We start from the raw sequence: 26,166 nt of genomic DNA, 5'->3' as shown, positions 1-26,166 counted from the left end.
ACCAGACATTTGTCTACAGCTACACAATCATTTACAGGCCTGATTTGGTCTGATTTCTTTATAATTACAGGCCTTAACAAATAGCAACTAATCTAATAGTTAATGATTGATAATTTTGTACTCATGTTTTAAAATTATTTATAGTTAATTTATAAAGACTAAAAATTGGTCAACGTTTACTTTGTAAATAGCGTAACAGAGTGGAGATCATGATTAGTAATATAAATGGTGCAACATGGTTTTCTTACATTCTTTCGCAATACTATTACAAAACTGAATTTCATAAACATTAATGTAGTGCCCATATCAAAAGTATATGTTATTCCTTGAATTTCAGCGCTCACATATTTTTGACCCTCTCTTTAACCTAGAAGTGTCTTGTGGTGACCAAATGTTAATAAATTACTTTATCTCTTCTGACAGCTCCTAGTGATTACAAAATCCAGAAATTAATTTATATTTCGAAGTCCAGATTTGGATACCACTGACCTACACTGTTGAAAAACTGGCTCTCAAACCAATTTCATTTTAAATCCTGATATTCATTTTATTATAAACATCATGGAATTACATATTTAATATTTAAATACTAGATGGGAAAACTTTAACTTACTTTGTGGTATCAATTTCTTTGAAAACTTACTAAACAAAGAATTCAGAATTCAGAAAAAAGGTCAGAATGTGCAGATTTAGCATGCCAGTCTTTCTGGATTTTTAATCTAGACACCACATTATGTTTAACAACAAACTCCCCAAACAGTATAAAAAGGATTTTTTAAAAATGCAATAAAACGTTTGACAACATTTTCTGTAAATTTATTTAATGTTTCTCTTGAATGCTTTACATCAGGCAAGACAGAAATATGTATTATTTGGAGTAAATGTGATATGGGTTTATTGAGTAAATGGTGACAAATCTGGAGTTACGGAAATAAGAAAAGCAAAGATGTACTTCATTTATTTTGACTATTCAATAGAAAAATGGTGGAATTTATTAATTGCTTTTAATCAAACATGTTTATGTAGTGCATCCAAAGTCAGAAAGAGTCTGAGAAAGCCCAATGATGCCAGTGTATCTATCTCTGTATTTTGTAGTTTGTCCTTCCTCACTCGTGGGCCAGTATTCAATCCAAGTCTGCTCGCCCAGGATGTACTGCAGTCTGCAAATGAGGACCCCCACATACGGTTAACACCACTCAGCACCAACAATAAGATCACACTGAAACACATTAATATATATGCCTACACACAAATATATCAGTACCTTCCTTCAACCCTGGGTAAATCAACACTTCGGCCCATGATGAGGTAGGTCTTGCCCTCCTCAAATCCATATGATTCTTGGCAGTTGGCATGACCCATGAAGGTTCGCAGCTGTCCTTCCACACCTGCATCAGTTCCTACAGAACACATATCAATGTGAAAATATCAGCTCCAAACATGGTGCCCCATTGCCCTACACACTTTGAAGTGTTCCCCAGTCGAACACACATGATCAAGATCATCATCTAATTTTCAAGCCATTTTTAACATACTTTTTCTCTCAGGCATATGTGACCCAGGTGTACATACTGTTTAAGATATTTGTACCATTCCATGATCAGGTACTTCACTTTGCTGCTTTTTATGGCAAACAGGAAGTCATACCTTCTTTCAGGACCTCTTCAATCTTCATCTTGTAGTAGTGTGTTTGTGGGGTGAGATTCATACTTTCCACTTTGACTTTGTAAACTGGAAAGGGCACAAATGAGAATGAACATCATTCCTTCACTTATTCACAATACAAGCTTGATCCAGTATATTTAAACACATTTTGTGTGCATGTATGTCACAATGATATCTGGTTTACAAATATCACAGACACACAGAGTTCTAGATGTTTACCGTAGTCCATGCCAGCTTCACATGCTTTTTTGTCCCGATCATCATCAATAATTTTATCTTTCTTCTGGACACTGCAGTTTTCTGTTTAAGGATATTTAGATATTATGGTTTTATATTTGTCCTTCTTACATAGTAGGCAAATTTACAAAGGTAATGATGTAAAAGTGGAATGCTTCAAAGGCATAATTTGGAATTGTCACAAACATAAGTAGCACAAATCATGCTTCTATTGTTTTTGTTTGCCATGCCATTTTATCTGTACATGCACCTTCAGCACACTGGCAGAGGCCTTCCTGGTCATTGCACAGTCTGCTTAGAGCACCACCTTTCTTTACAGGATGGTAGAACTTTACACACTGGTCCCCTGTGAAAACACAATAATTTGTGTGTGTATGTGTGAAAGAGAGACAAAAAGAGATAAAAAGCAAATAATCTGTGGATTATTTGCTTAGTCCACAGATAATGTGTGTGTGAAGGAGAAAGACACATATTGTATCATAGATATTATCAAAGACATTAAGAAACAAACATAACAGACAGAGAGAGAGAGGGAGAGAGAGACAGAGAGAGAGAGAGAGAGAGAGAGAGAGAGAGAGAGAGAGAGAGAGAGAGTGTGTGTGTGTGTGTTTTAACATACCTGGAGAGTAATACTCATACACACTAACAGCAGCAGGTTGAAGCATTGCCACCTCTGTGACCTTGTGCACTTTGAAAGCAAACTTGTCTACCAGTCCATGAGATATCTGGGCAGAAGCAGCAAATCAATGTTGGAAAGTAATTCATTTTGTAATTATAATCTAAATAATGACAAAATGTCAATGGACTGTTTCAAATTGTACCTTATCTACATATATGATGAGGGAACCTCGTTCCGAAAGCTGTTTATCCATCTCAAACTTCGAAATATATCGATCTTTTCCAGTTGTTAGCTAATAATAAGCATAGGAAAAAAAGAAAATTATTGTTGTATGCCATTTAAGTATATTGTAATTTTTCCTCCACAATCAGTTTTATGTTTTTATAGGTTAATTTTTAACTAATTATAAAAGTAATTTCCTACAGTACACAAAATGCTATAAGTGGAAACAAACAAGATGTGAAGAAGTTAAACTGAAAATTGGAAATGATGCAGATTCTTTTGTATAACCAGCATTTGCATTTGTGTTCCAAACATTTAGTAAAATTCAGGAAAGTTTAAGGAAATAGTCTCCTGACATGTGGAGTGTTTAAATATAGATACTCATAAAAATTACAATCCAGCAAACATCCACAAACCTTTGACTCACACATTTATCAGTTTACAACTTCTGACATTATTTTTATACTTCATGCTAGCTCATATAACTCTTACATTAAGCTAAAATTAACTTTAGCTATTTAATTGTTGATGTGATGCCTAGTCAACTCTAAGGTTGTTTAGAAGCATTTACTTAAATACAAATTACATAACTGATTCTAAATATGATTAGTGTGTTGATGAGTAATATAAAAATAACCAGAATTGCTTTTAACAAAACTGCATCTGCAGGCAAAAGTATGACAGTCCTGAACTGGCGGTGAAAAAAGATTTCGAAGGATGATGTAATTTCTTGTAATCAGGTTATTTTGAGGGGCTGTCATTATTTCATCATACTATCTCATTATTTTCAAATCCTTTTTTTTCAGTGACATTTTGATGCAATAGTTTGCTATTTTGAAGTGGAAACTTGGAATTTTTACACAGTATCTTGCTATTTCTACTTAATAATGTCAGCTAATTGCCATAAAAAAAATTAAAAATTACAAATTTTAAATACCCATGTTTTAAAGAAAATAATTAGCTCTTACGTCTAAAATACATTAAATATATAATTTCCATTATGTTAATTTACAAAGAATTAATACTGATAGTGCTATAAGATTTCAAATTTCAGTCATTTCACATGTTAGACTTTTCTTACATCTGTCAGATCGTGTTCATCTACCACAAAGCCTGTCAGCAAGCCAACATCCAAAATAGACATGGTGGCATCTCTGTTTGGATCCCTGTAGCTGTAACAGATTAATTGAATAACACAATTTTATGTTCACATTTTTACAATCTTGAAAAGGTAAATTTTTATTTATTCTAAAATGTCATATCTGCTTAATGCAAAGAAAGATATAAACAGATTGGTATGATATACTTACAAGGTTTCAATGGTGAGCAAATAGCTTTCTTTGGCTCCTGCATATGTTACTGAAAAGAGAAAAACATAACAGAAGCCTCAACCAAGGACATTTTCATTACCTTGATTTGGGGTTGCAACAAGAACCAAAGTTGGCGTAGAGCAAAGAAATGGGGCTTTACCGTCATTTTGCTTTTCCAGCTTAACAGTTAACTCAAACTTTTTGCAGTCACTCTGCTTCTCAATGGGCCTAGCGTAGTATAAGGTCAAAACCTGCAAGGCAATTTATTTGTATGGCACTTTTCATACACTTTTCATACACATTCATACACATTTCATTCACATAAAATACAGAAGAAGCTTATTACAGCCCGTGATCTTTCAGCCTGGGAACGTTTTTGCCAAACATAAGAAAGAAAACAATACAAATAGAATTAATTTAAATTTAGTTAAATAAAGTTTAGTTAAATTTAAAATGAACTATGGTACATTTCATGAAAAATGAAACATTAATTAGAAATAAAGGTTTAATTCAAATAAGTAATAAAAGATAAGTGCATCAAATCTAATTAAACAAAGTGATGAAATAAAAGATAGACAGAATAATTAATTATTATTAATTAAAAGAAAAGTGCACTATAGCGCTTAAAAGCTTATAAGAGGAATATGTGATTGTCTGTCTATTAATAAATGCAACCATAAATTCATATATATATATATATATATAAAATAGGTTTATGTAGCATTTGTGAATACTTACTTGGAGAGATCCTACACCAGTTCCCTTTGCAGTGACAGTAAAGTTTTGCTTAAGTTGAACCTATGGAAGTGCATGTGAATAAGCCCTTCAAGTCTTCAAGAAACCAATACGAACATAAAAAATCTTTAATATACTGGGCATTTGTATTATAAAACTAAACAGGCTTAAACATCAAATCAAGTTTTTACCATCTAACAGTCACATCAAATATGTAAATTGATTTAAAAACTTAAGATATGGGTTAAAATATATGATTTACCTTATCTGAACGTGTGAGGTGTGAAGACTCTCTTTTGAAAATCCATCTATTGGATCTACTCCGTCCAGACACAGACACCTCCACATCTAAATCCATATTCTGAATTTTCTTCACTTCTTTATAGTACTCAGCTACAGCTTGGAACACTATGATGGTTGCCTAGGTGACCAGCAAAAACAGAAAATATGCAGGGATACATTTTCGTCTATGATGGATTTACTTTCTTATTCAAGTTTTTGAGTAAACTAAATCCTCATCAAAATTAGTTCCATATCCAATCATTTGAAGTATCATTTGCAGTTTTCCTTTTCAGGCCTACCGATAAAGGAACTTAACATGCACTAAACTAATTCTGTTGTTCAGATAGATAGTTTCCACTTCCATTTTTAAAAAATATTCCATACCTTTTCCAGTCTTTCCAGGCTTATGTAAACTGAACTGCATTTGCTTAAAAACCTGAAACCATGGGAGCAAATTCTGGACATTTTTCAAATTCAAATTTGAAAATGCTACTTAAATGGTGCATGCTATATTTATTCAAAAATAGATCTTCTGCTGTTTTGGGCCTGAGTTGGCTTCTCCCCCAACCCTCCAATTACCTCCCCAGGCTTGGAAAATATACATTATCTGTCTATTAATGTCACTACGTCTCTACCAACTATCACTCACAGGCTCTCACTGTCCTGTCAATGTCCTATCATTAATCTTATATCTAGCCTATCACTAAATCGCAATTGCGATGTCACTCTGTCGCTATTTTTCAAAATCTCTCTTCTCACAATACCCCTCATAGTTGGGATATGTTTGCTTGGCTTTTAAGCATTCGTGAAGTTTGCAGTTTAGACAACTGTCTGATCAGGTTTGTTTCAGACAATGTCAATCAAACGTGTGACAGGTACTGTGCGCCACCTCTTGAATCGGGTGACATGCAACAGAAGCTTCGCTTTGCCATAGTCATGTGACATGGACACGTTTTGAACCACAATTTGGCCTGTTTGGAAGCTTGACACAAGCACTGTAATGTGATTATTGATTTTCATTTTGACAGATCTGAAGCAAGACAGTGAGGAAATGCAATTTCAAATGCATGATTATTTCTTGTGTCAGAGTTATAGCATTAAGATTATGACAATGAAATGTCAAAAGACTTTTTTTGTCATTCTAAAATTGTCATCTCCATTGCACACAGGAATGCGAATGCAAATATGTGTTTTGCATTAAATAATGCACTCTCACATGGGAAATGCAATTGTAAACACAGCATTAATTAACATTTTCAAATTTACATTTGAATTTGAAAATGTTTGGAATTGTCACGGTAGACCGGCACCCAAAAGAGGGGGACACGCTCTTGCAGGACCAGGACCGTGTCACACACTTCTGACAGGAGACACCTGCATCTCATTGACCTGCACGCTTATTTATACACCCACAGGTTCAGAAGGACAGGGCTGTACATTAGTAGCCGAACCACGAGAGCCTACTGGAGAGAAGCTACTCCGCTCCTACCTACCCACTAGACTCGACGCCACGTGGAAAGTATGAACAATAAAGAACTTGTAAATGGAACTTCGCCTCTCTCTTCCTCTCTCGCTTCCTCTCTGCCGCCCTTGTCACAGGAATAGGCTGCTATAATGCACAATGTTTTCACCTTTCTTATACTTTGTGCAATATTACTCACTCCACCTCTAAGTAAATTATCCAAGCCATTTGCCATTGAAAAGAGTGCCCGGTTTTAGCGTGGGACGACCCCTGTGTGTGCCTACCTGAGTGGTGCCGTGACCCCCATACGGGCTGCTTTGCTTATTGAGCCAGTGCACTGCTTTCCCTGCTGCGTCAAACTCCTTTGCCTTCACCAGAGCCAGCAGGGCGTAGCCCGTGGCCTCTAGGGAGAAGTGGAGCCCTCTAGGAACTTGCCAGTAAGAACCATCTGTTCATGTGATAGAATATAGAGAACCATAGAAGGGTGGTCTCAAAGCTTGTTCCAAAAGGCAACTGCTGTAAAGCTTTGTTACAAAATGTTAATAACTTCTAAGTTATATAAATATTTTACTGTTGATTATAACTTAAACAGTAACTTTAAGAAATGGATTGACCTTCAGCAGAAGACTTCATTAGGAGGTCTTTGTTGAATTTGTCAGCATTGGCCATGGCGTAGGAAGTCATGGCAATAGCATATGGATTGGTTAAAGTGGGAATTCTATGTTCCAGATACTCGATGGCCTTCTTCATGCTTTCTGGAAGACTCTAAATTATGAACAAGAATCAAATACAGAAAGACAAATAAATACCGAGGTAAAACATAAGTTCTCACATTTCATTCCAAACCACAATCAAATCACATCACATATCAGTCTGGCTTACAGTGACTGCTTTGGCACAGAGTTTGTGGCCCTCTTGCAAGGCAATGACAACAAATGCTGTCAATGATGCATCAGAATCCTTCCCTCGCACATCACCCTGAAATCACACAGAAAAACCTTTTCCATGGGATTTTACTGAAATAATGCAAATATATTCAACCGAAAGCCAAAGATGGATCTGAACTTACGACCATCTCTCCGTGATACACAGGCGCGCCCTCTTTAAACATGCCATCTGGCATTTGCGTGTTCAGAATGAGCCACTTGAGAGCGCTGCAGAGAACGTTTTCCTGGATGGCAACGAGATCACTGGCCAGTGCAAAGACTTTGCCTACATATGCAGTCAGCCTTCATGACAAATCCAACAGAAATGAAAGCAGTGAATAATGAACAAATGAGTGGTGAGTATAATATAATGGAAGAGAAGAGGACTGGAGTCCTCTTTTGCAGGTGCGGATTTTCACCATGTGCTGCTGGGTGTGTTGATCCAAGCACCATATGAGCCGTCCTGTTTACGGAAAGTCAACTCTTTTTCGTAACCTGAGAGAAAGATAAGGGGACTATTTTATCAGTCACACTGGGGTAAAAGGAGCCATTGTGCATATTATGAAAGACTTCAGTGACCATTTGCATAAAATATCTTATCATCTTATCATTACGTAATCTTAAGTATTACTTAAGTTTTACCTTAAGGATTTTAAAGGGAAATAGTTATACACCTTTTCCCCTTAACTATTGATTTTCATGCAAGTAATTCCTTAAAAACCATTAAATGTTGCATGGCGTGAACATAACCAGTTACAGACTGGTATCACTTCTTTCTTTCTTCTCAGAAGTTCTTGAACGAGCAGTTTACAATCAATTATCTCTTTTCTTCATCCAGAACTAGCTCCATGATCACAATCAGTTTGGCTACACACGGGCACATTCAACTCATAGCAGTGATAGAGAAACTTCATTCTGCCAAAGCTGCCAAACTGTCATCTCTTGATTCTCTCTTGACTTTTCAGCAGCCTTTGACACAGGAAACCACAACATTCTCCTTTCCATTCTCTCCAGCCTTGGTGTGACTTCCCTGCATCGAAATGATTTTAGTCCTATCTGGAAGCATGAAGAGGATCCACATACAATCCATATAGACCGGTGTTCCAGAGGCTCAGTATTAGGTTCTCTTCTCTTTGTATACTCATTCTCTTGCTGATGTAATATCTTCTCATGGCTTCTCCTACTACTGCTATGCTGATGACACTCAATTAATTATTTCTTTTGCATTCTCCGACATGCAGGTTTTCAGATGTAGCTCAGCATGCTTGACTGACATTGAATCATGGATGACAGCCACCACCTTAAGCTCAACCCCAGTAAAACTGAGCTTTTGTACATCCCAGGAACTCTTAGTTCTTACAATAACATCACAGTTTCCTTTGCAAATTCCCTGGTATCACTATCTGAAGCTGCTTATAGCCTGAGCATAAGTTTGTCCAATCAGTTGTTCTCAACTCATCTTTCAAATCTGACCCAGTCTTACAGATTTCTCCTTTGTAACATACACAGGATTCAGCCCTTTCTCTCGCAGGAAGCTGCCCAGGTATTTGTGCAGTCTCTTGTAATCACAAAGATAGACTACTGCAACTCACTACTTGCTGGTCTTCCTCTAAGAGCCATCAGACCTCTACGTGCAGCAGGTCTTTAATCTTTTGAAGTTCACGTCACTCTGCTGCTGCGTTCCCTTCACTGGCTTCCAGTAGCTGCCTACATCAGATTTAAAGCCTTGTTGCTTGCCTACAAAACCAAAAAATGGACCAGCCCCTTCATACATGATGTCAGTGGTCAAAGTCCAATCTGTACCTTGAGCACTTTGAACCTCAAGTACAGCTTGGCTTGAAATACCATGCTTCACGTCTCATGGAAGACAATCATCAAGACTATTCTTTCCTGGCTCCCAGATGGTGGAACAAACTCCCTTGCAGTCTTCAAATGCAGACTGAAGACCCATCTAATTGTGAAATATTTAAATGACCACTAATCCTGCTCCTGTGTTGATTAACTGAAACTCTAGTACTTATTGTAGGGTCTTGTTTACTGCACTTATAGTTGTCATCAGGATTGATCCCTGTATTTCAACAGCATTCTAGTTGAATAGTATCTTGGACTCTAACCTACTGTGTTGGCTAGGATGCATTCTATGAGTAAATGACAAAGCACTTTTGTAAGTCGCTCTGGATAAGAGCATCTGACAAATGCTGCAAATGTAAATGGAACAGCCTTAATTGTCAGTTCCCATAGGATACTTAAGGGTATCAAAACCTCCCCCTAAGATTCATTTCAAAGGATTATCACAGGCCTGGTAAAACGTCTTATATTTTTATATAAATCACATAGCCTATGTTTGAGACATACCAAGTGGTGTCATTTTAGGGCAAAATAAGATAAAGTTTCTAACCAACTTTGTGGTGTCAAACAGTTTGGCTAGGGGAGGACTTCTTAACTACCTACCTAGGTTAGCTACAAATGTGTCTATCCTTACACTGTAGCGGCTCCCAAAGCTAGCACACTCGCAACAATACTTAACGACACAAAGCAAAAGATTTTTCTGCATAGTTGTCACTGCTAAATAATTTTGTTTTGTTGTTTTGCATATTTTCCATTTTAACTGTTTATTTGACTGGACTGGAAAAGGCCTGCAACAGTGATATGTCTGCAAGCTCATCAACCACTGGTGTGTCAACACCACTGCCATTTTGGGAATTCCTGTTCACTGAAATAGACAACTCCCTTTAAGTAATTCACCCCAGGCGCAAGTGAACCTAGTTGACCTTGATTACTTGGTGCCTCTCCCTAGTGGCCAAATTGGCCAAGCAGATGTCCCAGTCCCAGACTGGGCCATTATACTTATAACATATGTGATGCTTCATATTAAATACACATTTTTATAGTATGACATGTATATGTGCCAAATAGACTGTATACATTGTGTACACAGAAACTGAAAATCAATGAAAGTAGTGGAGAGTGGCTGATAATGGACTGTAAATGTAAACCATATGACAACCATATGACAAGTGTACCTAAAACCCATTAGTTCATGAAGCAACATCAGCTGCATGCATGCAAAATGGGTGAGGAAATACAAATTCACTGAATCTTAGATGCATTTAATGTTTTGTATCTGGATAAGAAAAAGTAGCCAATATCATTTCTGTTTTCATTGGTTCTAGACATTACTATTTGGTAATATTCAAAATATCTGGAATATTGTCTAGCTAGAAATTTAAAGCTAGAGTGTCTCCTAATATCTTATATCAAAGCCCAGGAGACATACATTGTACATGGCAAGGCTTGTATGCACCTAAAGACCACTGGAAAATATCATACCATGCTTGAGAAGTGGTTGATTTTCATGCTCACCTGTCTGGATGTGTTTGATGGCGTCGCTACGCCGGTTCATGCCAACTCCCTCCCACTGCTTTGTGCTGTCTAGGTAGTGCGTGGCGATGAGGGGCAGGGTCATAAAGATCATGTTCTGCTCACCACAGCCGTGGGGCTGCACAATAAGGCGACCCATGAACTTGCCACTGATGGCCTGCTCGATAGTCTGACTGACCTCTTGACCTGCAGGACAGCAAATGAGAAGGGAATAAGAGGGAGAAATGACAGTTTACTTTTTTTCTTTCTTATATAATAGACATTAGGTCATGTCACCAATTTTCAGTCTGAGCAGGATTTTAATCTACTGAATACTAACAGTAGGCTAAAACTGCACCACTGCTAGCATCAGATCTGTCTATAGCTGATTACAAATAGCACAATATGGTGGGCATAATATATTTCCTTGTTTTGCCTGTTGTACTAATTGTAAGGGCTGTAGGTACCAAATTGACAGTGCCACCAGCAACGCACAAACCAAGCTTGCATCAGTGGAAGAAAGGGGGTGTATTCAACAGCACAGGGAACTCAGATGTAAATGCCTTTCATCAACAGAAGGGTTTCCCTTCAACAATTTTAGATTTCAAAGAGATGCGCTATCATCTCTTTCTCTGGCTCTTTCTTCATCGGCGCCACATGAGCATTTGAGCTAACTACTGATCAGCGTTTCTGGCAAGAGAGCGTTTCTGGCAAGTTCTTTCAAGCAAACTTATGAAGAGAGTCACGTGACCTGAAATAAAGGTGATCAATTTCCTCTTGTTAAACAACAGGTGAAACTCCCATTCCTGGATTCTAGCACCTGAAGGACGATTGCCAGTTCACCTGAACAATGTTGTGTTTTATCACCAAGGAACAAGCAGTGAAATTTCTGCCAAATTCCAGAGAAATTCAGTGAGCAGCATAAGCTTGCATAACTCCCCAATTATCAACATTTGACACTTTGCAATGTCTGGGCATAGTTATTTAATGGGGCAAAGTTTATCTACACGACATTTCCATTAAGCATAGTTAGAATTGTTAAATGCTATTTATGTATTTTTGCAGTTATCTTGTTTAAGATGAAGATTTTGAAGATTTGTGCACATTAGAAGTTATATCTCTCTTCTTTACATGACATCTCGACATCTCGTTATCATCTCGTTTTCCCCAGGGTCAGACATACCGCTGACTTTATTGTTCTTAAAAATGGTGCCATTGTTCTTTGTTCTGCGATCACTTTAAAACAAACATGCTGAGCTCATTAATATACATCCACGTTGCACTGCTGTTCATCCTCAGCACCATTTTATTTTCTTTGTTCTCCATAGGATAACTAAGACAGCAAATCATGCCTCTTTATTTCATCCGTGCACACAAAATTCAAAATTCTCCTTACCAGACACAGTGATGTATGTGTGAGCAGGAGTGTTTGGAATCTGGTCATCTGGTATTTCAGTTTTCACATGCACAACTTGCACTCCATCTTTCAGTGAGGGAGAGTTTGTGTAAGAGTGAGACAGAAATGTGTCTGTACACATGAACACTGCCAAACATTGAACAAAATATAGCATAATAATGATAATTGATAGAAGTATAGCAGGAAATCTGAAAACGTTTACCAGAGAATTTAGAGGGGCTGAGCACCTCGTTACTCTCCAGGATTTCAGTTTTAACTCCTTCAGACTGAGTGAGAGGGAGAGAATGTAATGGTGATCATAATTTTTAAAAATATTACTGTCCTTGTTCCAGCATTATCTGGAGATTGTTCAACAAGAAAACTGAGACTGGCTTTACAGTATCTTTTGTTAAATTCTTTTTATTTTATATTGGTGGACAATACTGGACAATACTGATGTCAGAGTGCTTATGAAGCACGCCTGTGTAAAGCCATGACAATTCTGCAGATGAGAAAAATATTCTCAACCTATTCTGTTACATCTTGGAAAAATGCTGTTACTCACCACCACCTTCAGGGTCTTTCTCACTCCATCAGAAAGAGTTGTGTCATAAGCTGAGGCCTTCACCTCGATGGAGTGTTCCCCGAGTTCCATGGGAATGATTATGTACGGAACAGACCTGGTGGACTTGCCGTCAATGTGAACTACTGTACGGAACTTGCCCTTCTTGCTGGCTGTACTACAGATGTGCTCTGTCTCTAAGAACTCCAATCGTACCTGGTGACATAGGAAGCAGAATTGATAGGACAAAATGCACATTCATAGTGAGATGTATCGATGGGATTTAGAGGCTGAATTTGATAAACAATATACAGTGAGAAAAGCCAATGCTTCTGCACTTGTGTGAGCTTAGGAAATGTACCTTAAGCTTCCTATTTGAAAAGTTGTGCACAATGGCCTTGATTTCTAATTGCTCATTGCGCACTGCTGAGTAAGGCAACTTCAGGTCCACAAAGAAATCCTTCACAACTACCATTTCATAGGGATCAGCTACGCAAATTCCTAAAGAGAGAAAGGGGGAGAGATAAGCACCATATTCTGTCTTATTTTAAGATCATCAAGGTTTAAGGGTTAATGTTACTGTAAACATTGTTTACAACAAGAGTGAGTGTTTAGCTGTTCAGACAGCCATAGGCTGAAGGACTGAGCACTGACCATGGGTCTTAGACAGACTAATGGCTAACACCTGCCAGGTAGTAATGGAGTCTTTCATATAGTTTTTTCTCATGGTGAGAGTTGTTGTTGCACTGGAAGAATGAGCAAAAGTAAACAGCAGATCAATATAACATTGTAAGGACAGATCAATACCACCTACATACAGCATACAGTTCTCACCCATGTACAGAAGGTCCTTACAAAAACAATTTTGATCACATATGCAATGTATAATGCTAAAAATATAAATAAATATTATATCAATTTCTGCAAGTACCATGGCTGGTTTCCTTGGCAGGGTGGCAGCTCCGGGTCCTCCCATAGCCAGCTCTCAGGGAACTGAGTACGTGACACAATTTCATCAGAGCTTATGTAAGCACCATCATCTTCCTCACCTGAGGAAGCATTGGCAAACACATGCGCATTAAGGAACAAACAAGCACATGAAATAAGGTTTTGCCAACGTTCAAAGACAAATTGGTAATAAGATGCTAATTTAAGTTCATTCTTTGATTCCATGACTGGCTTTAAAAATCTATCTTGGGATATTGTTTAACAATAGCTGGAAAAATAAATGCACTTGCAATGCTCATGGAGAGTCACAATGCTTCAACATGTTGAAGCTTTTATAGCAACTTCTCACAAGTCAAAGAAGCACACAGAGCAGTGGGTTCTTACTGCGAGCCAGGTACATCTCATCCTCCCCCTCTTCCTGTCTACGAATCAGCATCTCCTTGCAGCAGTGCAGGAAAGCCTGGACACACTTTGCACCTTCTGTGATGAACGTAGCCCTCCGTTCACATGTGTAGCCCAGCTTGTTTAACTTAAGACCATCGGCACAACATTTCTTTAGCTCACCACTGTAGTTCCCAGCTGGAGATGAAAAGAGAAGATCGTTAGCGAAGATGTACCCTTGGATATAACGAACATAATTGTAATTAAAAATGACCTAAAGATCCATAGTAATCTTCAGATCTGTGACACAGGAAAGAAACAGGCATTTGCTGACAGAACCAAGGAAGTATCTGAACAACAGTGGCACTTCTTACTAAGTGTGGTAGTTATTTGTAGTAGACTCTCAGCTCTTCTTTTTCTCTTTAGTGGAGCGGGACAATCAGATGCTGTATGGAGAAAGGTGTAGCGATGAAATCAAGTCATTGTCACTTTTGAATTTCACACTCCCAGTTTGAAATCAATGTGAACTGCACTGCTGACATTTTGAGGAAGCAATTTTGAAAACAATTCCCTATTAGTTTTCTTGTATTGTACAATTTATAATGTCATCTGGGAAAGAAAATTATTGAAAGTACTTGTTCTGGAATCGGTCCCTCCTGCTTTGTCGGACTCAAACAGCAGACCTGCATCATAGAAAACTCCCATACTGTCTTTACCACTGCCAGCTGTGCAACCTGTGTCGTGCTTCTCAATGATGTCCCAGATCTGTTGATGGATATGGAGAAACAAGAACACAAATGGACTGGAGTGCTAAACAATACAGTTTCTCCATTATCATTTCTCAGCATATGTTTCAATCGAAAAATGTAACCATAGCCATATGAACTCCATGCTTTGCAGCTTTTTGTGTTGGCGCAGATTTAATAAAAACTCAAACTACAAACCCAAATTAAAAATACAAGAAATATACATATCAAGTCACATTTGTTATTACTTACCTTGGTCTGTGTGAGTTTGTTCTTGTTTAGAACAAACACTCCTTTATCCACAGCTACCAGCCCAACCTTGGCACCTGGGTCCCCAGTGATCGTGAGAACAAACTCATCTCCAGGCTCATAGGCACTCTTGGGGTCTTGTGCACTCAATTCCAACTAGATTAAAATGAAAAGAAAGAGACATAAACTAAATATAATGGAAGATTTTAAACCTCAACTTTAAGTTATTCTGAGGGATGGTGAATTGTGAATTATGGTGAATGTGCCACTTATTGCCCTTATTTAGATATATATTTTAATTATTTTGTTTATATCGGCTACCTATGATAATATTGTGATATAACTGTTCTTTAGGTAGGCCCCTTAAATAAAATATTTAACAGAAAGGTGCTAGGTATTGAACAAGTATGTAAGGAAAATTCTGAGTCATGAGTTTCAAATGCTTTTGATATCACAACCACTCACTTCACAACAGTTTTACTATCAGTAAAGCTATGAATATGCTCTGAAAATCCAAAGAAACAAGGCTGATTATGGGAAACAACTCCTGCTTTGGGGAAGGAAAGCACTCACCCTGGGAATTTATCACATTTGTGTTTTTGGTTAAACATATCTGTAACTGCTGCACTGTGGCCCGGACATTGCAAGATTTGCTCAACCTTAGACTAGATTGTCCATCTCCATCTGTTGAACTTTTTCATTCTTGTGATTATGAAACATGGTAATTGACCTACCTTTCCCATGCAAGTGTCCTTCACGTCAACCCAGACTGAGTCGGACACCACCTCAGATGATCCCACATGGTAATACGCCACCACCCGAAATGAGGGCACCATGTCCTTGGTGACAGGCATTGACAGAGTCACAAGAGACTGCCCTTGTCTCTTAAACCTATTTGCTTGCACAATCTGACCTTTACTGAGGATCTGGGGAACAAAGAAAAGCATATAGGTAGAAGACATGGTTAGCTGAGACACCCTTAACCCTAAGATGCATTTACTTATTTTCTGCTCAAGGTATTAACCTAAATATCTTACATGCACTGCAAAAACACTATTTCCTGTTTCTTTATTATATACTGTTTCTTTATTATCTTGTGGCTGTGTTTGTAAGGAGTATGTGTGTATAGAGCATGCCTGTGTGCAGAAGCAGTACCAACCAAGTAAGTGAAATCTTGATTTTGGACACCTGGGCTCTTGCCAAAATTCAGATTGACTTTCATCTGATCACCAATCACCAGTTCTGAAGTAGCTATGCCAATGTGAAGGTAATTACTGGATCCTCCTTTGCTAGTGTAGGGTAGAGCAGTCATCTGGTTTATAGCCTGTCTGCCATCAGATAAGCGTGGGTCTTTGGTTTTTACCTGTAAGTCAACAAAAGCATTCCAGATTTATATTTTTCAGAATGCTATTATAATACAGCAAAATTTAAATATTTTACATCAAAGTGAAGATAAATAAAAAGATCCTAACATCCTGTGCTTACAAACATTATAATTGAGGGTTTTAACATATGCTTATTCTTGTTTTTGGTATGAGAGGTTTTTGTATGAATATGCTCTTCCTTCCGTGATTTAGAAACTCAACACTTTGAAACCCTGCCTGACTCACAGTGATTGGTAGATTCTTGGCTCCTCCCTGAGTATTGACTGTGAACTTTTCCATGCCGTTGGCTTTGGTGTCACCCAGTACCGGTCCAGGATGGATTTCCACGTCCACATTTTCAGCAGGTGTCTGATCAGGATTTGTCACATAAACCTTTGCAAATCACAAATAAATATACATTTGTTATACACACAGTATGCTCAATATTCTTCAAAGGGTAATTTATACAGGTTGGGAACACTATTTCATTACAGATCATAGGCATTTACCAAATGTAAAATGCAAGGGTCATGTTCTAAATACAAACAAATACAAATTATAAGGGTTGTCATTGTCAGTATATGTCACTATAACAGAACACTCCAATGTTGTTATTCATTAAACATTCCTGTACAATTAATCTGTTATAAAGCCCTTTATTGGCTGAATCAGGTTTCGTATCGCAGGATAAACATAAAATTTAAAGTACATACTGATGTATTGTTTAAAAAAACTGCATGCGTAATACCGTAACATCAAAAGACATTCCAGGTTTAAAGAATTTTGGGGTTCTTTTGAAGTGGATGGTGTAGGGTGATGTCACAATCTGAATGCCTCTCCTCTGTGCTTCCACCATTTCACTACCTGAAACATGCGCACACACACACACACACACACACACACACACACACACACACACACACACACACACACACACTTATCCTTTATACTAATTAGCATTAATTAAATTATTAAACATAAAGGGTTACATAAAAATGAAAGAAAAAATGATAAAAATGATAAAAGTAAAACATATGAGTCCATTTGAATTAGGTATGGAGGGATGCCCACAAACACACTGCTGTATGACTCTTACCGGTATCTGTTAAAACACTGACAGATATGTATATAGAGCTTCCAACTAGTTTGTGAAAATCTGGGAAAGTTTTCTGGATCATCGCTTTTGTCAGCGTTGCATCACCCTCTCCATTAGTGATCTAGAATGTCATATAAATTAACACACATATTCTTTTTTAGTTTGCCATCTCACCTACATATAGGTTGTACAAACCGAACCATAATGTATGAGCTCTCTTTAGAACCATGAGATTTTAAAAATTAAAACTAAAAAAAAGATGTTAGTTTTATGTTAGAATTAGACTGTTATACAGCAAGTATATGGTGCACTTTCTGAATAAAATGTTCTGTGAAGCTCACCTGTACTCTACTTAAAGAAGCTGGCAGACTTGTCTTGCTGTCACCTTGTATCACGCCAAACACCACAAACGCACTTCCATCCACTTTCTTTCCAAACAAGTACCTTCACACAATACACACTAGTTACACCCTCACAAACAGCAGTGCTCTCTAGCAATTACAATCATGTAAGAACAAGCATTGTCTATCTTGTATAAACATACACAGAATATACAGCCACAAATACAAGCCATTATGCTTGAACCATACTTTTCTGTCAAAGTAAGGTGTTAAATTTAGTTCTAAAAGTTTTGAATGATAGATAACTAACTCTTACTTGGCACTTATGTCCACATTAAGATCGTTATCATCAACATAGAAGAAAGACCTGGATGGGGTTAAGGTGACCTCAAAGGTCGGCAGCACTGCAAACCAACACACAAGTTATTACATGTGTAGCGATCCAACAAGCAGGATGTTATTTGTCTGAATATAAGACCTGAGTCTCACCATATTCTTTAACTTCAAATTCAGCAGTGAAGTTCTTTTGTGGGGTGTTTTTGAACCGTGCTGCCACAGACCATATTCCAGAACTTTGGAGAGAAAAAAGAAATTTCATGTCAAACTAAAAATCTCATCTGAGAGACCATACAGACAACTAGCTCTTTAAAAATATGATTTCATAAAATTAGTTCCATGGAAATCTCACTGTGATGGAAAAGATGGAAAAGCATTTAGAATTATGTTATTGTCACTACATGTACTATCAGATGCATTACTGCAACAGACCAACCTGGCAATGTCAGGGATACTGTATTTTCCAGTCAGAGTCCCTTGCTTAGCGAAGATTGTATCCCTATGAATTGTAATTCCTTGATGATTCTTGAAAAATGGAATTATATATTGTTATTTATAATTTAGGAGAACTTTGCTTAATAATTTCACAAATACCCAACTATATTGATATCATATTATACAGTAATAAAGCCCATGCTCAGATGTCCTGTTAAATATAAACACAATATCTAACCCACCTCCTCTGCTTGGCTCTACTCTATCCCAATTAAATTCTCCTCCCATACAAATATCTCACTGCACTCTCTTCTGATTCACCACTCAAAGACTGACTTAAAATCAGCCACGAAGATGCAATGGTATCATAAAAAATCCTATATGACATTTATATTTTTTATACTAAAATAAGTTGTTTAATATAGTGAAATTTATTTTACTGTTTTTTCTTTCTTTCTTCTTTATGATTAGCTGAATTATATGGTCTGTTATGCTGAACCTGTTTCAGTCACATGATCATGAAAACAGACATTAACTGACATCTAGGAAATTTCTGCATAACTGCTATTTGAGGGCTTACTATGATTTCAACTGAGATTCCACTCTGGTCCAGAGGCTGCAGATCAGGAGTCACTGAGAAGATCCTGTATTGAACTGGAAGAGGAAGATATATATAAACCCATTAGGGCCAGTTTGATTTGTACAGGTCAGTTGAGTTTAAACCAGAAGTTGATGATAAATCTTGATTAACAGCTGTGATGCACAATATTCATATTCAGCTTTATGAAGTCAGAATTTGTTTATTTGTTTGTTTACTCATCCATCCATTCATTTATTTAGTTGTGAGTTAATTTGTTTGTTGCTTTCATTCATGAAAGGATGCGGGTCCAGCCTCAGCATGGTTTGATTTGATATGTTTTGGCTGCATCCAAACAGTTTACAGTTTGGCCATTTGGAGGCAGCATTTATCATTTTGTTGTTGTGTCAAGACTGGTATACCTGTGCTGCTGGGTGTGTAGATGGACTTGTCTGTCTGAATGAATATGTAGCCTGACTGGAAGGAAACCATGACCACCTTCTCCAGCAGACACGAGGGAAACTGTGCATGTAGGTACACATACTGCTTCTCCAGGGGGTCATCGCTGAAGTAGTCCCTGTTATGAGGGATCTGAACCATAGAAAGGAGACCTGCTTAGTCACTTCAGAACTTTATAGGGCATCATAGTTCATTAATAATCCAGTAGCATTTCACACTTTTGGGATGTGTTTGAACTTAAACCATAAAGGTAAATTTTGATGACAGTGTCAATGACCATGTTACTGAATCAACAGGACACAAGAGTACCATGAAACTAAGCTTGATATTTGGGAAGCTGTCTGACAGTTGAAATTACAGCTCCATTACGTTTAAAGGACTACACATGACCACCCTTCACCACCTTGACCACTGATCTGTTTGCCCCTGTACCTCAGCACACACATAATGTATGGTAGACAAAATTAGCACTATTTACATTTGATCCATGCCTGTGTAGCACTAACCTTAATGTCCACAAGACCCTGGTAGTGTTCAGAAGATTTGAGGACCACTGATTTGGATATTAGGTCCAGTGTTTTCCGTGGGTAGTCCTTCACTGTGATCTTCACAAGTAGGTCTCCTCCAGTATAATCCTGTGCCTCCACAAACACTTTCTCCTGGCCACCCACTCTCAGCAGGTTTGGGGCAGACATGATGAAGCTGGCAGAGCAAAGACATAAAAGGGGAGCAAAGTTTTTCTTTTTCTTTGTAATTTGTTTTTGTTGTCTTATATGTAGATGTGTAAATCATTTTGAACTGATTTGAATGTTTTTCTTACATGGGGAGATTTTCTGCACAGCTGTGCTATCTTAGGTTAATGTAATATTTTTTACTTTTGTTGTCTTTAGACCTCTAATGGAGTTTCAGTTACAGAAGAACGGTTTTTATTTAATAATTTATCCAAAATTATTAGCATTTTTATTAAGATCCTGCATGAATAGAACTTTTACTTTATTTTTCAAAACTGTTTTGACACCATATGTTTAACTCAAACACCTGTATAATCACAACATATAGGGTTAAGTGAAGAACCTGTCAGTGTCGACAAGAATCACTGATGTTTGTTGACGGAGCTCGCAGTCGAAGCGACGCCCTCAGAGTTCTCGAATCACAAAATGCTAAACTACCTGTAGGTGTTTGTAAGGTGCATCCTGGATTTATAACGAATTTAATCCTTGACCTAAAACTATTTTCAGCGTGATGCAAAGCAAGGGAAATATTTGCGTTGGAAAATATTTTTCATCTGTATGTAACAATGACAAAGGAGCTTAATGAAGCAACATTTTTCATCTGAATGCTGAAAAAAAATCTCAGTGCCAAACTACCTAGTTCTTGTATATGATTGTATAGATTTACATAATCTTTTTGAATAGAATTTGTACTTCCCTTAATATCTTCCACAAATAATGCTTTTTAATTGTTCCTCAAGGAAACATTATTATGTATTTAAATCACAGTTATTTCTTATGCGTTTCATAATTTTTCCTTTTACTGTTATTTTATGTGTGTGCGGAGACAGAATACTTACAGCGGGTCACATAGTGTAAGCAGGGGGAAGGAGAGAAGTGTAGCTGTTAGCCACAGCAGGTCCACATGCATCCTGTTTGTCTGACCCAGCCTCTGTATTCACAAGTGCCTGATACAGGGCAGAACCAAAGTTTTTATACACACCTCGCACACACACCCCTCTCTTCTGTGGTCCAACTCCACAACAGCCTGCCCCTCTCCCTTTCCCAGTAGTGTGGTTGTGTAACACTGGGGAGTGAGGCAAAGAGGTGCAAGGGTTTTAATGGAATTTCACAAAGTAAGGACAGCTAACCTCCCAAGATAAGCATGCTTCCTAAGTGCATACTCTTTGCACCTCTAGTCCAGAATAATGTTGTGCAAACACAAACAGATATAAACACATGTGCACACCCCACACTTATATACACTTATCGCTGAGTTCAACCTAGGCTCTCTGTTCTCATGAACATTGTCATTTGAGCTTCACAGCGCAATGAAGAATGCTGTGAAGATTTTTTATTTTTTTTTTATAATCACATTTCTCATTCTTCTTTTAAGGACCAATATGGCTCCCCCCAAACATCCCAGCACATACACACATGTGCATACATGCACACACACACGTCATGCTGCTTAAATTCCATTATTTGGCAACAAATGTCAACTAGCAAGCCAGCTCCCTAATGACTAGACTTTGAAACTAGAGCTGCATTTCTGCTATCTGCAGTTTCCTCAAGAATCAATACATTTTTGTATCTATCTGTCTATATAACTGTGTATATTTCTGTACAGCATACAGGGCAGACACACAAACATATACCTTTTGTAGAGGTTAGCTGCTCAGTTCAAAGATAATTTGATTGAACAAAATTGATGTTTCTCCCTCTATGCCTGAGTTTATGCATAATTCATCAGAAAAAAACACCCTGCACTTTAATTACCAGCTATTTATTTATGCATTTATAAAATGTCATACTGTCGTTTTATTGGAATTGTTTAATTTGATCAGATTTCAATGCAGAAATTTTCTGGTCAATATGAAATATCTTGCACTTAATGTCACACTATATCAGTACCACATTCCACTTCATTTCTGCGTTACTTCACAAGAGTGAAATTCTGACGGATTCTTCTGTACTGAATGTACCAGCTCCAGGTAAATGTGACTGCACTGCCCTTAGGAACGTGAGGGGTTAATTGGATAATGTTCCCGTAAGTCACTCGGCGTACGGGCATTTCTTGTGTAAATTCAACCTTTGATAATTTGGAAATCCTCTTTAGAAGTCAAGTATTGATTTCTTATGTTTCAGCCAGTGAAACTATATATTTTTAAAACACAGTCAGTGATGTAGTCTACAGTTTCACATAATCTTTCATACGTATATTCTATAATATTTCTCTGTATTAATTTGAATTCTACTATAAACCTTTATTGCTATTCTATCAGTTATTACTTATGTGTAATGAAAGTAAAGCCAACTTACTGCCACACTTGTTTTTACATAAATGTAACGTAATTGTTAGATTAATTGTAGGAATTAATCAAAAAGTCAGAAACAGACAAGGGAGGTTTGTGGTGTTTTGGCTTCGCGCTTCATAGTGTAAATACTCACGGATTGGTTCGCGGAAACCACGTGACTTTTGAAAGCGTCGCTACTAGTTTGCATAGGAACAGGTATGGGAAGTTCACAAACTCTCCCCTCCAAAAAAACTCTTCCGGATGCACATGAATGATAAGTGCAAACTGAGTTCTGGAAGTTATATTTATTTCATTTAGCGACTTCTTCCATTCAAAACTGACAATTTCAGGAACTGCCACTTCAAAAGCCAGAGAATTTCCCCATCGTTTGTTTTGGTAAGTATGAGGTAAATTTATTCGATCAATTGTTAAGATATATTTTCTAAAAGTAATTGTACAAACTATTTTTATACTAGTGTTCATATATAATTTTTCCTTAAGGGGCGAGGTATGAAACTGAGGGGCTCCTTCCACTGCCATGTTTTTTTGTCTTTTAGCTTTAAATCACCATAAAAAGGTGTCTTTTATTACTTCTCGTCAAGAAACGCCTCTTTTATTACGCTTGAAACTGGCGTGAATACTCAGCCAAACAGGACAATCAGCATACCGCTAAAATTCCAACTTCATTCTAGTACACACACACACACACACACACACACACAAACCTCTTTGCCTAAAGGCTCACTAATGCGCCTTTCCTTACAGCTTTCGGAAGGTGGGAAAACACTCTGGATGCAGGGTAAGGGGCCAGGCAGTTAGGGGAAAACGCATTCTCCAAAACATATATCCGAACGTGCTGCCCATTCACGTATCCACTGGTCAGTAGGGAAGTACGGACGTGGCCTCGATTCTGCGGTGATGGCTGAAAGGTGGTAAAAGTCTTACACATGCCTGTTTTTAAAGTTTTCATTTTCTGTCCACACTACTGGTATAGAAAGCAATATGTAGTATTGTCTACATTTAAAGTAACAGTTTTGCGACAAATAAACTATGAATGTGTTTGACAGGTGGTTATGATTCAGAGGAATCCCCGATGTCAGGCTGACAGTTTGAGATCAGTGTTTGTTTTCCCCAAGCACGTGATTTGCTTTGAAGAAATAATATAGTCAACTGAGTTTTAGTGAGTTTTCTGACTGAGCGCGTGTGCTCCCGTTTCTGTACACTTACAGGTGTTTTAATTTAGAGTGAATGAAATGAAGCCGAAATATGCGTATCCTTCATAATGGTCGAATCGTCAAATAAACTACGATTTTATGGCAGTAGCATTGCATTTTAAGATTACAAAAGGTTTTAATTACACGCACCTTGAAAACGTGGAACTAAAAAAAATACACGAATAAGAGGTATGTTTGACCCAGGTATTTATTTCTTTAATTATTAAGAAAAACAAGAATCGCTGATGTTTGTTGACGGAGCTCGCAGTCGAAGCGACGCCCTCAGAGTTCTCGAATCACAAAATTCTAAACTACCTGCAGGTGTTTGTTAGTTGCATCCTGGATTTATAACGAATTTAATCCTTGACCTAAAACTATTTTCAGCGTGATGCAAAGCAAGGGATTCATTTGTATAGAAATTCACTTACAATCAAACTAAAGGCAATCAAACTAATTACTGACCACATCTATGTGTGTATGTATGTATGTCCATAGCATGCTCAAGAGTGTGTGCATCAGTAATAAAATGGAAAAAGAGAATAAAACACTGATACTTTGCCCCCTCCACTAGGTAAAAGCATTGGTAGTCCAGATTCGAGGAATGACACCACACTGAGGCTAATCCTGTGGTCAGTCTTAATTATTTACCCCATACACAGTCCTTTATGTTTCTTTTCTTTCACACACACATTAACACTCACTCAATGTCAAGCTCAAATGTGTGTGTGTGTGTGTGTGTTTAGGGGTATCTTGCAGCACCATGGCTGGGATGGGCGTATCCCTCCTGATTGTGCCTCCACTGCTGCTGCTGGTTCTGCTCATGCCACTTCTGCTGCTATCATGTGTGATCTGCAAGAAGAGGCAGACCGAGGGCACCTACCGGCCCAGCGACGAAGAGCACAAACAGACCCAGAGCCACGCCGCTGAGCACCCGGGCCTGCCCTTGCCCATGCCCAAGAAGGAGCGACTGATCTGAGATCTGCTCTTAACCCCTGTAGTTCTGTATATCTGTAGGCCTGTGATCACTCAGGCCAAGTATGCACTGATATAGATGAACTGTGATAAGTGTATCACTCTATAACTGTGAATATCAGAACAGTAAAAACAAAAGCATACTCGGAGAAGTCTGACGCATAGCACGCTCAGTACACTTCCTTAGCTATAGACGCACTCATGCATTGTCACCCAAGAAACCGATCAGTGTGCCAAGATGCCACCTGGTGCAACGGCCTTTTTAGGTTTGCTCCACAAACACAATGGTGTTAGGATGTGTTTTAACATGCACACTTCAAAGCACTGCTGTGAGTGTACCCGAGGCTGAGGCTTGACCCTAGTGTGTGTGTATGCTGGTCGAGGCGGGCTAGTGGAGCATAACTCTGTCAAGATCTCTGTTACAACACTGAACTCATATCAACTTCCTCTTGTGCACAGAATTATTTTTGTTATGGGATGAAAGTGGAAAATCCACTCAAAGATGTACACTTTGTTGGGATTATGGTAATGGAGTTCAAGAGAGAGAGATTATTTTTCTACTGTTGTCTCTTTTTGAGATTTTGAAGTTTTTTTTGATACAATATGTATTTTATATATTCTTAAGTGAAGAACAAATGGACACCCTGTGAATTATTTGTAATGATTAATATAATGGCATGATAAATGATTGTTTGCAATGAGAAATTATTAATAAAATAAATAAAAATTTATGCTGAAGTATAACTTTGCATTTATAGTTTTCTGCATGTTCTGAATATTTCATAGAACTTGAATATGTTCTGCACAGAGTTTGGTCTCTAAGAAAACTCTGAAATGTGCAGTCTAAGGGTGAGGGCTGCTCATGAAAGTGGCCTGGGTATCCCTGGTTTGCTGGGAATGATTGAACCAGATTGATTTGGTTTTGGCTTAGATGGTTTTGTAAATGTTTGCTGTGTCAATCATTGCCCACGGCAGGCCCTGTCAGAGGGCAAAACTCTCTGTTCGAGTTATATTTGAAATGCTTTTCAGATATCTGTTGCCAACAAAGGACAACTAATAAATGTGATACTTAGAACTGGTGACTTGTTTGTTAGTTTTGCTTGTTTGTTTATTATTTTTCATTTATTTCTCCTCAGCAGTTTCAAATATTTTGTAGGTCTGCATGCTGAGTCTCAGTCTAACCAGTCTGGCCCAGAGTTTAGTTTAACTCCCAGTGCAGCACACCTGATGTGGTTAATTAAGGGCTTTGGTAGCACCTGAATACA

At 37.8% G+C, this 26,166-nt stretch overlaps 1 protein-coding gene and 1 long non-coding RNA gene across 2 annotated transcripts; one reads left to right on the top strand and one right to left on the bottom strand.

The window, feature by feature from the left end:
- Window positions 1-800: 800 nt before the first annotated feature.
- On the bottom strand, window positions 801-21,433 carry LOC113591926 (complement C3-like). Its single transcript, XM_035534532.2, has 41 exons — window positions 21,279-21,433; window positions 20,215-20,410; window positions 19,672-19,840; window positions 19,253-19,326; window positions 18,674-18,762; window positions 18,391-18,473; window positions 18,218-18,305; window positions 17,902-18,004; window positions 17,561-17,681; window positions 17,213-17,328; window positions 16,711-16,857; window positions 16,260-16,463; window positions 15,835-16,026; window positions 15,104-15,256; window positions 14,741-14,870; window positions 14,480-14,551; window positions 14,109-14,303; window positions 13,708-13,825; window positions 13,431-13,522; window positions 13,138-13,277; window positions 12,780-12,992; window positions 12,438-12,501; window positions 12,215-12,301; window positions 10,822-11,025; window positions 7,878-7,953; window positions 7,602-7,761; window positions 7,415-7,510; window positions 7,147-7,297; window positions 6,817-6,980; window positions 5,051-5,209; window positions 4,792-4,851; window positions 4,214-4,304; window positions 4,054-4,102; window positions 3,825-3,915; window positions 2,724-2,813; window positions 2,522-2,627; window positions 2,153-2,248; window positions 1,885-1,965; window positions 1,648-1,731; window positions 1,265-1,400; window positions 801-1,160 (listed from the first exon to the last, which is right to left on the bottom strand). Exons 1-41 carry the CDS (start codon window positions 21,347-21,349, stop codon window positions 1,019-1,021), a joined length of 4,953 nt encoding a protein of 1,650 aa, XP_035390425.1. The 5' UTR covers window positions 21,350-21,433; the 3' UTR covers window positions 801-1,018.
- Window positions 21,434-22,939: 1,506 nt separating this feature from the next.
- Window positions 22,940-24,559, top strand: LOC113591927 (uncharacterized). The gene is made up of 3 exons (XR_003412258.3): window positions 22,940-23,111; window positions 23,481-23,644; window positions 24,501-24,559. It is a non-coding gene; the product is annotated as an uncharacterized LOC113591927 (long non-coding RNA).
- Window positions 24,560-26,166: the final 1,607 nt, after the last annotated feature.

Source organism: Electrophorus electricus, chromosome 18 (assembly GCF_041902795.1).
Source record: "Electrophorus electricus isolate QZ-2024a chromosome 18, ASM4190279v1, whole genome shotgun sequence".
In the NCBI taxonomy this organism is placed as follows: Eukaryota; Metazoa; Chordata; class Actinopteri; order Gymnotiformes; family Gymnotidae; genus Electrophorus; species Electrophorus electricus.
Note: the sequence above shows the minus strand (reverse complement) of the source record. Positions and strands in the feature narration are given on the sequence as shown.